Raw genomic sequence first — 12,757 nt, forward strand, 5'->3', positions numbered from 1 at the left:
AGCATTCTCATAGCACTAAAACCTGGTCTCTTTAAGTAAGATTTAGTTAGGTTATGAGTGTAAAATAGGATGTACAACTCAAGAAAAACAAACAAAAAAATCCAAACAAACAACAAAACACAAACAAAACTTCATTTGGAGGGAAAAAAAAAGTGTTATCAAGACACCTTCTCTGGACTGTGCTGCGAAAAGGCAGGTGAATAGTGTATTCCCACCCAGAAAAGCAGTGATGGACGTAATGATTTAGTGTGCATTGATTACTGCTAGCAAGGTTTGAAAAAAAGCCAATAATTAAAATATGGCAAATAGATCGTGTTTGTGCTTATATACAAATGCAGGAAGATTAAAATTATAAGCAAAAAAAATGCCAGTCACCTTCAGATACGTCTTCCAAATCCCGGATTGCAAACTTCCTCACTGAATGGACACGTTCACAGCCTTCCGCATTGTCTGCAGACAGGTGAACGGGACGGACGCTTTGCCTCTGATACCAAGGGACGAGGTTCTGCCTCCCTGGGCTGCGGAACCTCTGCGGGTTCCCCCCGCCCCGGACACCCCCGCCGTCGGCTGCTGGCCGCTCCAGCGCCCAGCTGCGGCTTGGGAGCCCACGGGGCGGACACGCAGCGCCACGCCAGGCCCGGTCGCCGCGGAGCCGGGGCCCCCGTCAGGGGCAGGCATGGGCATCACGGATCCCGCATATGGCACACGGGTTGCCCCCTAACCTCATACCAGACACACGCCCGCCGACTGCGCTCTCCTTCCCCCTCGCTCCCTGCCCCTCTTCCCTCCCCATCCCCGTACCTGCGAAGGGCCCCACAGACCTTCCGCGCCGCCGGCGGCTGCGACGTGTCCCAGCTCGGTGGGGGGACGGGATGGGGGAAGAAATGGGGAGCGACAGTCCGCAGTCTCTATGACAACAGGGGAGAGCAAAAGATGCCCCCCCTTCCGCACGGCCAGGGCCGCTGCGCAGTCGGCAGCTGGGGCGATACCACTGGATGCAGCGCGGGGAAGGGGAAGCCCGTACACTGGGCAGGAGGAATAAGGGCGTCCCCGCCCCTCGGCGGCCGCTCTCGTCTTCACCGGCTGCCAAGCCGCGAAGGGAGGCTGCCAGTGTCGGTGGGCGCTACAGCCCGGAGAGGGTTATCCGTGAACACCCGCCCGGCGGGAAATGGTACGCCCTGGTGGTCAGACCGCGGCGCCAAGCGCCCCCTGGCGGTCTGGACTGAGTACCTCAGCATTCCCGTCCGCCCCTACTCCACCTCCAGCGCTCCGGAGCCCCGCTGCCGGGCGGGCTGCGGGGAAGGGTCGGGGCGGAGGCCTGCCGGCCGGTGACTCCCGGGCCGCTCCCTTCTCTTGGTGCATCAGCAGCGCCCGGGCTGGAAAAGACATGGCGGAAGCACGGAGCCGAAGCCACGCGTGTCCGTGTGACCGCCGCGCTCCGGCGAGGACAGCGAGCGCTGCTACCCGCGTCTGCGGGGAGGGCGAGCTCAGCGCCTCCCGGGCTGTGAAGCCAGTACAGGCGCGTTTAACAGCTTCACTTCTCTTCCGGCTGGTGTAAGCACGAAGCGCTTTCGGCAAACCGTGCAGAGGCGGCTGGCACCGGGATCCCGCTGTCACGTTTGTGGTAGGCTCGAGTTCAGCATAAGCAGCCCTCTGCCCTGTACAACAGGCTGGAAAGAAAGCTCATGTGCTCGGTCTTAGTAGTCCTACGGCAAATTAAAAAAACCAAACCAACCCTAAACTAGCAAAATACCCATGGAAAGTAAAACACTTGATCCTGTCAGGCAAAGATTTATATTATGTGAAAATGTGTTATTTAACCTCAGTTTCTTTTTTCTTTATTTTTTTTTCTTTATTACTTTCTTTTTCCTTCTTTTTCCTTCCCTTCCCCTTTAACATAATCCTGGTAGTTCAAAATGCAACACCCCCCCCCCCCCCCCCAAAAAAAAAAACCAAAAAACCAAACAAAGCAACCAACCAAAAAATCAAGGAAACCCCACCTGTTCAGTTATTAAAGATGAGAGCATAGAAACTGTTGTAAGTTTCTTCTGGATGGATATTGCTGGAATACTCATGGCTGGCATTCTGATGGATGCATTTGAAAATGGATACTGTTTCAACAATGATCTCCAGTAAGTTTTATGTTACTATCTTATGTTTTTTGAGATCACCCGCCTTTCCCTTTCCTAGCCAGATTTTAGTAACATTATTTGGTATGTTATTTCTTCTAACAAATACAAGCCACAGTAAAATGTAAGGAGCTGTTTGCAGGCTTTCCTGTGGCCCCCAGGGCTCCTGTGTATGTCTTCAGTTTGGGAAGCTGGCATTTGCAGTGCTGATGAGATCAGTGTGGGTGCCCAAAAGGCTGGGTAACCTCAGAGAAATGCCTAGCAGGTGTGGGAAATGTGTGTCACAGAACATCAGAATGTCCTGCAGTGATTTACAGCTGTATTACAGATGTGTCATCATTTTAAAAGACAAATCTTAAGAAATGGGATGGTATTAGAGCACACAGTCAACCAGGTTGCAAATTCAGGTGGGGGTTCCTCCTACTGCAACAAACACTTGAATATAACATTTCTCTCTAGGTATACACAGCAGTAGGTACATTCAGTGCCATGGGCATCAACGTAGCTTAGCTTTCTAAAATGCAATGCCAAACAAAACAGACAATGCCCATCAGATCAGGGTATCTGACTATGTGGGCATGTACCTGAAGACTCCTTTATTGTCAGCTCCAAAATGAAGTTTTTGCAGAACAAAAAAGAAAACTGAAGAATTTCCATTGTAAAATATCACGATTCTTTTGTTGTTGTTGTTTGCTATTTGAGATTAAAAAGCTAAAAACATTCCTAACATGAGGCTAGAGTTTGAATTATATTCTGCATTTATGCGTTTTAAGTTATACTGAATGGCATATATAATCTAAATTCTCTTGACACATTTTTAGGCTTAGAGGAATACCACAAAGTCAGGACACTACCTACATGTTGGGTTATGCTACTATAAGAGATGGGTTTAATTAAAATTATCAGTGAACATAAATGAATTTTCAAGAGTTCATATCATCTGCATTATTTATATGGCAAGACACTTAAATGGAAAAATTCAATGAAACAACCCGCTGAGCTAGGTATATTCTCCTCAGCATTTTAGATAAACTGGCATTAAACTCTCGAGGAATGTCTACAGTTTTGAAAACAAAAGCACTGTACTACACAGCATTGGAACCATCATGAATCCAAGAGTCTGTCCCACACTACAGTTATCAGCATTGCTGGGGTCCCAGATAGAAATGACCTGGTAGTAATCCCCTTTAGATTCAGAAAGTTTTAGGGCAGACCTATCTCCTTACTGACTACCCCTACACCTTCAGATCATTGGCTTTCCAAAGAAAGCTCTGCTGAACAGCTGGCCTGCTACAGCTTGTGAAAATGCTGGCTGTGCTGTTAACCAGTACACTGGGAGCTTCTCCTTCAGAAAGTCCTGAAGGGCTTGCACACAGTTTATACCAGCTGATGCGGCGGCAGCAGGTACAGCTTCTACTCCCAAAGCTTAGCCACTGCTGCTATGTCATTCCCAGGAAACTGCCTCCACTAAGCTCTCACAATTGTGAATCCAATTCCTTTATAGTCCCATGTCACCACAGCTACTGCACAGCCAAGCATTTTCTTTGGCTAATAAATTCCAAAGCACAAATGGTAGTGACATGCTGTGAAAAGAAAACCAGTAAACCATGCGTAAAAGTTTTATACAGTGCAACAGATCATTATTACTTTATCCCTTTCCTAACCCTTAAACTTTGAACAATTAACCACTCAGCAAGTGTGCCAGCATCTGAAAGCAGAAAAATACTTCCGAGAAAATGGACATGGGAGAGAAGCAGGGAGGTAGCTTAAAAAGAAAAAAGAAACAAAAAACCACACCCAAAGCAAACCCCCCACCGTTTTGGTTGAACAACATAAGCTCTGTCCAAAGATCCAGCCTGCCACACACGCAGCACAGCCTGTCCTCCAATGCTGCTCTCAGCAAATAGCCCTCCTGTGCCAGTCTTCCTGTGCTCAGGGACTCTTGCACTCTCTCTGTGCAGAGTCTCAGCTCTCTTCCCAGGACACAGCCTCCTTCATACCAGTGTCACCTCACGGGGGTACGTGCTCCTCCTGCATAAGCTCCTTCCCAGCTCTGACTGGTCCTGTCAACAGCCAGTATTTTCTGCTTCTTGTTCCCACCTCCTAGAGCTGAGGTTGTACCCATCCACACAGCTGATTCTCCTTCCACAGCTGCAAAGGTTTGAAAGGATGTGTCCTCTGCTCTTCTTTTTGTTCGTATCAGGAGAAAATGTCTGTACTATAATCAGTTTCACCATGAGAAATAAATTCCTGCAGATGACAACTTAGCCATCACCTTCCATTTCACTTTCTTCCCCTGAAACAGGGTAAGAAAGTTGAACAAAGAACAAGCGCTGTGAAAGGGCTTAATATGAGAATTTGAAATACAACTTTTGAAAAAACTTTCAAACTTATGGTTTGTTTGGCTTGAATATAAAAAGCAGAACCAAAACCAAACCAAAACCAACCAACCAACCAACTAACCAAGAACACCCCCTCCCCAAAAGATCCAGAGCTAGGCCTAAGAAGGAGCCTTATAGACCACAGGGGGTACTTAGAAACTTACCTGAATTTAACAATGGATGCTACCCAGCAACAATAAACATACACAGGACTCTTACAGTGTGGTCTTCACACAAACCACACAAAAGCTGGGGCACAGTTTGTTTGAAACGTTTGTACGTGACAATCAGAAGGCCATGCAACTTTTGAAATTTAATGGCTCAAGCAACATTTCAAGTATGAAGAACAAGGGATGATTCACCGTCGGATTACATCTCTCATAGTTGTGCACAAATTACTACAATACCAGAACAGCCCTATTCTATTTTGTTGAAATACCATTAACACAACTAGAAAAGCATACACATGGCTGTATTAACTGGATGGCTCTTGGAGCCATCATACTGCAGGCAGCCTGCGGGTAGCACATAAAATGCATTAAGAACTGTACAGTGATTTTGAACAAGTCTGTTGCCCTTAAACTAAAGGCCTCTGAGATTTTTTTCCTCATGGAGAATAGACTATCAGGAGAACATTTGGGGCAGCACTCGCCCTTCTCCAACAAGCTCTGGGGCGTGTCTCATCTGGCAATACTTCAGTCTTCATAAAAACAATAGGTACCATATCCTTAAAGGACCAACTAATAGTCACGCCTTTGTTCTGTGCTTATAAGTGATAACCACAAATTATTTATGTCCAAAGTCTTTCACTCCAAGGCTTCCCAAAACACAAACTGTACTGGGGAAGCTAATATAAACCCCATTCAGCTAAGCCATGTTTGGCACTGTCTTGCCAGCTCCTGATTAAGAACTAACGTGTACACTAGCAATCTGTCATTACTAATAACAGCTTTATAGGCAATTGTTTCCAGCTCCTTTACTTCTCACAGCAAGGAGAAGAGGGCAGTGGCCTCCTGCTGCCCAAAGCAGAGCAGTGTGGGCATCTGCCCTGCAGGGAAGAAGGGACAGGGATCTATTAAAAAGATTTTAATAAGGAAACTTCCAGCTGCGCAATAAATGAACTGGAAGTTCTGAGAAACAGTTTCCTGTATCATATCTGTAGTTTGCTGTCTCTTTATATAATCACACATTCCACCTACAAACTCAGCTGCAGAAAATGAAAGCATACTTTCAAACATAAATTTTTAATAATGGAATAAGCCAGTTGGAGGAATACAAATCAGTAAGTAATCATTTATCATCATACATATTAATAGAGCCAAATGATTAACAGACATATTAAGAGGCAACTGATTAAGTTTTCCTATTAATGGCATATCACAGCTATTTTTATTTTTACCCAATTCAATTTCGATGTCAAGAAATATCTATACAACACTGAGTCCCTTTTGGTCTTCTTAGTCTTCCCCCAGACTGGTTGCTCTGTAGGGCTAAGAAACTCCGTACAATCTCCAGAAGCAACTATAGTCCCCAGAAAGAGCTCTATTGCGCTGAAAAAGCATAAGGCATCCACTCCCTCATCCTAACTTCATGTCAGAAATCTGTCTAGGGGGAGTGGGAGAAGGGTTGGCAATGATATAATTAAGAGTAAATTCAGGTAAACAAGGTCAGGTACCTCTGCATTAGGGCAACATGAAATTAGCCTGTATCATCTGGGCTGGAACACCCACAAACCAGATTCTGGGTTACAGCAATGCTGTAAGCAGGCTAATGAAGGCTATTGCGAAGTGTGCTCTAGTGCAGATTCAACACCAGAAGAGTACTGTAACTGTGAACCTTCAGTGTGGTGGTAAAGGACCCTACTGCTGCAGTGGACAGGATGAGTTGAGTCTACTCTGGCTAAATGCCCTATCAAGGAACAAGCTAATCCACAGTCATATTACCACTTCATGGGTCCACGTACACAAACTTACCAGGTTTGAGTAGTTTTTTCACTAACAAACTGGCCATGAGGACCATCAACATTTGAAGGCAAAAGGGCCAAGTAAACTGGGGTCTCAGCCCCTTCATCTGGTGATTTAGGGGCTTTAGGACCTGCCATGTCTGTTCTCACCCATCCAGGACAGCAGGCATTGAGAAGGATGTGGTCATCTTTTCTTTTCTCATTTAACATCCGGGCTTGAATCCTGGACAAGACTGTGACACCAATTTTGGAGACCCCATAAGCAGTACTTGGCCAACCCTCCTTCTCATGCACACCTTTTTTTGTATCTTCCACAAATTTAGCCATGAGTTCCACTAACTCATCCTCAGTGATAGTGTTGCTGCGAAACTTCTGCTGTAGTTCTCCGCTGCACTTTCCCAGCGCTGATTTACTTAACATACTAGAGACATTCACCACTCTACCTGCCAAAAGACAGTAAACACCAGTTACTTTTACACACATTAAACAAGCCAAGGCACTGAAGTGGGCTTGCTCTACAGCTATATATTCACTATTTAGGTGAACACCTGTAAAATATTTTGTGTGGGCTATTTTGCAGAGCTTCTGCCAGATCACTGTGTTGACAAGTGTTTCTAGTGAATTTCATTACAGAGGGTAAGTTAAGGTATGAACCTGCAATAACTTTCTATCAGACTTCAGGTATGCCTCCAGGAAATTGCCTGGTACAATCTGTAGGACATTCAAGGTAGGAAGTGGTTTTCTCATTAATGGCAGCCAGACTTCACTCTCAAAGTGCTGTGGGAAAATGTTCTCGCTTCTGCAAGAGCTCAAATAAAGTGCTGTGAGAATATACCTCAAAACCCCCAGAATATAGAATTCAACAACAGCAATCTAGTTCTTAATGCAGAGACCCCATCAGCTTCTTTACAGAATACATGAGGATTTACAAATGTCAGCATGCAAAACTGCAGTAAGCTATTTACCTTGCAGCACTTCAGTACAGAATGATGAGTCAGCTGAGTCAGTAATTCACTTATCTCCAAACTTATGTTGTGCTGCTTCCCTGTTTCTTGCTAGTTTACAGTCATTCAGGTGAATGAACAAGAGGATTTACATCTTAAAAGCCACAAAAATGAATCCTTTCTATTAACGACTTTATTAACACACCCATACAATACAGCAAGATACAGTCCTCTTGCTATGGGGCAGTGTGTATCTGAGACTGAACAGGATTTACCACCTAATGAAGACCAAAATTCACATAAGACTATTTCTCTACTTGTTAATGTTACACTTACCATAAGGCTTCACAAGAGGCAACAATTCTGTACAAACATTTCTTGTTCCAAAGAAGTTTGTCTTCAGTGTAACCTCTGCTTGGACCGCAAATGGAGTTGTGTCATGCACTTACATAAGGGAGGGAAAAAAAAAGAGCAATATTATTAACACTCACATTCTTAGTAACGAAAAGACCTCGCTTTGCAATATTAATAGAATCATAGAATCATAGAATAGTTAGGGTTGGAAAGGACCTTAAGATCATCTAGTTCCACCCCCCCACCATGGGCAGGAACACCTCACACTAAACCACGCCACCCAAGGCTTTGTCCAACCTGGCCCTGAACACTGCCAGGGATGGAGCATTCACAACTTCCTTGGGCAACCCATTCCAGTGCCTCACCACCCTAACAGGAAAGAATTTCTTCCTTATATCCAATCTAAACTTCCCCTGTTTAGATTTCAACCCGTTGCCCCTTGTCCTGTCACTACAGTTCCTAATGAAGAGTCCCTCCCCAATATCCCTATGGGCCTCCTTCAGATACTGGAAGGCTGCTATGAGGTCTTCACGCAGCCTTCTCTTCTCCAGGCTGAACAGCCCCAACTTTCTCAGCCTATCTTCATATGGGAGGTGCTCCAGCCCCTTGATCATCGTCATCCTCGTGGCCCTCCTCTGGACTTGCTCCAACAGTTCCATGTCCTTTTTATGTTGAGGACACCAGAACTGCACACAATACTCCAGGTGAGGTCTCACAAGAGCAGAGCAGAGGGGCAGGATCATCTCCTTGGACCTGCCGGTCACGCTCCTTTTGATGCAGGCCAGAAGACACGGTTGGCTTTCAAGGTTGCGAGTGCACACTGAAGCCAGCTCATGTTCATTTTCCCATCGACCAACACCCCCATGTCCTTCTCTGCAGGGCTGCTCTGAATCTCTTCTCTGCTCAACCTGTAGCTGGGCCTGGGATTGCTCCCACCCAGGTGTAGGAACTTGCACTTGGCATGGTTGAACTTCATGAGGATGGCATCAGCCCACCTCACAAGCATGTCAAGGTCCCTCTGGATGGCATTCCTTCCCTCCAGCGTATCAACAGAACCACACAGCTTGGTGTCATCGTCAAACTTGCTGAGGGCGCACTCAATCCCACTGTCCATGTCAGCAACGAAGATGTTGAACAAGACCAGTCCCAACACCGATCCCTGAGGGACACCACTCGTTACTGGTCTCCAGCTGGACACTGAGCCATTGACCACAACTCTTTGTGTGTGGCCATCCAGCCAGTTCTTTATCCACCGAGTGGTCCACCCATCAAATTGATGTCTCTCCAATTTAGAGACAAAGATGTTGCGTGGGACAGTGTCGAATGCTTTGCACAAGTCCAGGTAGATGACATCAACTGCTCTACCCCTGTCCATCAGTTCCGTAGCCCCATCATAGAAGGCCACCAAATTGGTCAGGCAGGATTTCCCCTTAGTGAGGCCATGCTGGCTGTCACCAAGCACCTTGTTGTTTTCCATGTGCCTTAGCATGCCTTCCAGGAGAAACTGCTCCAAGATTTTGCCAGGCACAGAGGTGAGACTGACTGGTCTGTAATTCCCTGGGTCTTCCATTTTCCCTTCCTGAAATTGGGGGCTATATTTCCCTTTTTCCAGTTGTTGGGAACTTTACCTGACTGCCATGATTTTTCAAATGTAATGAGCAGTGGCTTAGCAACTTAATTTGCCAGCTCCTTCAGGACCTGCAGATGGATTTCATCAGGTCCCATGGACTTGTGTACGTTTGGGTTTTTAAGATGGTCTCGAACCAGATCCTCTCCGACAGTGGGCACAAGGTCTTCATTCTCACAGTAAGAATGAGCTAATGCTGTTTTCACCTCTCCGTAGCTGAAGGTTTTAGCTTTGGCCCAGGAAAGCTAATTGCATCACTCTGTAGAGTCATTTGCAAACTCACAGGACATTTGTCTTTCTGCCTTTCATATGGAAGAGACAAGGAAAGACTGTTATCACAGGATGTTCTGCCCAACCTGCTCCCTGACCTGCCTGTATCTAGCAGAGTCTGCGCTGCTACCATCACATGCAAGTAAACTTAGAGGTGCCCTCTCCTCTTAAACGCATAGCACAACACTTTGCCACAATCCTAACATATCAGGCAAGGGAAGACCAAAAAGGCAAATCCTCAATTTAGGATGCTGCCACTAAAGGTACAAAAGTTAGACTATCACCCTAGTACTAACATCCAGCAACAAGGCAGACAACTGCTTCTATATCCCAATTCTTATGTTGTCACATCTTGGGTTCTTAGCTGGGGCTTGAAGATGGAGCAGTGTCACACAACAACAAACACTGTACAAGCTTCTATAAAGACTGCAGGGGTAAGATTTGGTGCATTTTGGAAAAACAAAACAAAACACCCTTCTCCCCTCCCCCCCAACCAAAACCAATCACCCTAAATCAAAACCCAAACAAACAAAAAGAACCCCAACCAATCCCAAAACTGATAGTCATGTCATAAACCACCCCCTGAACTGACAGATCTGTGCTAATACAACAAAAGGAGTACGAATTAGCAGCTAGGAAAGGGAGCTAACTTAGGTAAGCATAAGGAGATATAGAACTGCACAGTAAAGGCATGATTTCATCAGATAGAATTGACAGCTTGCCACCACCAAAAGTGTGGTAGTATGTGCCACCACCTGACAATCTGGTTTAGCAATAAGCCATATGCATTTTCCACCTTGAGGGGGAAGTAAGAGTTAAAGTAACAGCACTCCTCCTCTTCTGTTACACTGCTCTCTTTCTGGCAAGAGGAAGGCCACCTACACAGATTAGGCAGGTCTTCACTTGTCTTCATAGCCCAGACCTATGTTAACTCAGAAAAGCAGTGACAGATCATTTAGTATTTAACATACTTGTGGTTTTATTGCAAAACACACGAGTGTGCTTTAACAACTCAGTCATTCATACTCTCAAGCAATGGGCACTGATGGCATCAAGTTTTGCAAATCACTTGCATTTAAATCTGTGACATGATGCCAGATCATGACCTACTGCAAGAGTTAACAACAGTGGGAGAAGAAACTAAAAACCTACACAACTTCAAACTTATTCTGTATCCACCTTGGAAGAAGACAAAAAGCTTCCCTTTATTCCAAAACTTACTCATTTGTTTAACAAGATACATTGCTTGTAACATCTAATAAATACACCCCTGATTTAACAAACGTTACTACAGTAACTGTTCTCACAGAAGCTCATCCAGAAGGCAACCCACATGTACATAATCATCTTGTAAAGGAACAGTTTTTGCTGGACTATCTGTAGCACAGCACAGAACCAGAATGATAAATTAAATGTAATGGAATCCAATCTTTGACAGCCAGCAATAACACATAATGCTACAATAAAGAAAGGAAAGCATAAATTCTGGGATGATAGCAGAAACTTGGCGAGGCTTGCATAGAAAAGCCAATCTCAGAAGCTAGAATTAAAACCAAAATGAGATAACCATCACAGCAAGTAAGAACTTTAACACACAGGTATTAAGCCCTCTAGCCTCTGTGCTAGATGCTTACACAGCAGTTACGATTAAGAAATGTGATAGTCAGTTGTATGAGCTACTGTTGACTCAGTGAGTTGTCAGCTTGAAGAAAGTCTAGGCTAAACATCTAGAAGGAAGTTATGAACAAAAAAATCCACAATGTAGTAAAGGAGCTAACAGAAATGCCACTGCTCACACTATTTTACATATTTACCTGTTACATGTCCTAACTGGAGATTTGGAAAGCAAACCTAAAAAATCCAAACAAACCAGAAAATATGAAAAGAACAAGTTTGTACTAGTAGGGAAATGAACTAGTAGCCATGCTTCTGATCTGCTCTATCTGGAGTTAACTCTCAACTTGTTTTCATAAACATATACAAGGATAATGCACTCTTCTACCTTACAACTGCTGTGTCTTCCTCACTTTCCCTCCCTTCCTGTTTACTAGTTGAAAGGGTTACATTCTCGCTCAGCACAGCAAAGTTTAGGTTTAACAGATCCATAGGAAAAGCCATTTCACATTGCTCTCTCAGCATGCTTAAGAAGGTAGGCAGCTTGCCCAGCCAAAAAAGTAGCATGCCACTGGCACAGAAGTCCCATATAATAATAAGCTTTGTAAAATCCCTTATGAATCTACTATACTTCTCCACATAGCTTTGCAGCATATTGTACTATCCCAGACAGCCTGCTTCCTTACCTTTGAAAGCGATCCCTGCATTGTTAACCAGCACGTCCAGCCCTCCATATTTCTCCTTTAGGAAGTCACGGAGAGCTCTGATGCTCTGCAGATCATCAATATCCAGCTGATGGAAGAGCGCATGCAGTCCTTCCTCCTGGAGCTTTTTCACTGCTTCCTGGCCACGGCCGGGGTCTCGGGCTGTCAGGTACACGTCCCCTGGGAACTGGTGGCATAGAGCCCGAACAATTGAGAATCCGATTCCTTTGTTGGATCCGGTCACCACAGCCACTGGTACGTTACACATAGCTCCTCTCTGAATGTATGTCAAAGTGACAGTAACTGCAAATAGCAAAGAAGAAAATTTCACATTCAGATGGACAAAGATGGTTATCTGAAAATGGATGAAAGTGTTTTTTCTTTAAAATTTTATACAGAATTACCCTTTGATTTATGTGAAACTACATTAGAGTGCACACTAACATACTAAAGTAGCATGAGAAAGCCACTTTTGGCTTTAGCATTTTGAAGAAGGCCCAGTCAATAACTGGGTTAATAAAAAGCAAAGTCAATGACTGATCTGGAGTGCTAAGTTAACTTTTGATGGGAGTAAACTCTCCTGCACATACACCTTACAGCAACAGCATTTCCTCCTTCTGACCATATTCAGCTGGCTAGTTCAAGCAGTGATGCAGCCAAAGCTGAAAAACCCAGGGTCAGATACAGGGGGGAGTGGCTTGATCTTCAAGTGTCAGGCAGGAGAAGCAATTCTGGCGTTTCAGAGAAAGAGGACCACAGATCGACTACATA

At 44.9% G+C, this 12,757-nt stretch overlaps 2 protein-coding genes across 3 annotated transcripts in view; both read right to left on the reverse strand.

Moving 5' to 3' along the window:
- Positions 1 to 1,240, reverse strand: part of DOP1B (DOP1 leucine zipper like protein B) — a 50,073-nt gene extending 48,833 nt beyond the window's left edge. The window contains exon 1 of one of the 2 annotated variants that reach the window (XM_061453642.1): positions 802 to 1,240. The gene's annotated coding sequence lies outside the window, so the exon portion shown is untranslated. The remainder of the gene's footprint in view (positions 1 to 801) is intronic. The other variant, XM_061453643.1, reaches the window with a different exon arrangement.
- Positions 1,241 to 5,735: 4,495 nt separating this feature from the next.
- LOC133269430 (carbonyl reductase [NADPH] 1-like) lies at positions 5,736 to 12,424 on the reverse strand. The gene is made up of 3 exons (XM_061453718.1): positions 11,969 to 12,424; positions 7,754 to 7,861; positions 5,736 to 6,916 (listed from the first exon to the last, which is right to left on the reverse strand). Exons 1-3 carry the CDS (start codon positions 12,252 to 12,254, stop codon positions 6,480 to 6,482), a joined length of 831 nt encoding a protein of 276 aa, XP_061309702.1. The 5' UTR covers positions 12,255 to 12,424; the 3' UTR covers positions 5,736 to 6,479.
- Between the last annotated feature and the right edge of the window lie 333 nt (positions 12,425 to 12,757).

Source organism: Pezoporus flaviventris, unplaced genomic scaffold (assembly GCF_033815535.1).
Source record: "Pezoporus flaviventris isolate CSIRO_AGI_PZ_B2104156 unplaced genomic scaffold, CSIRO_AGI_Pfla_v1 ptg000015l, whole genome shotgun sequence".
Taxonomy (NCBI): domain Eukaryota; kingdom Metazoa; phylum Chordata; class Aves; order Psittaciformes; family Psittacidae; genus Pezoporus; species Pezoporus flaviventris.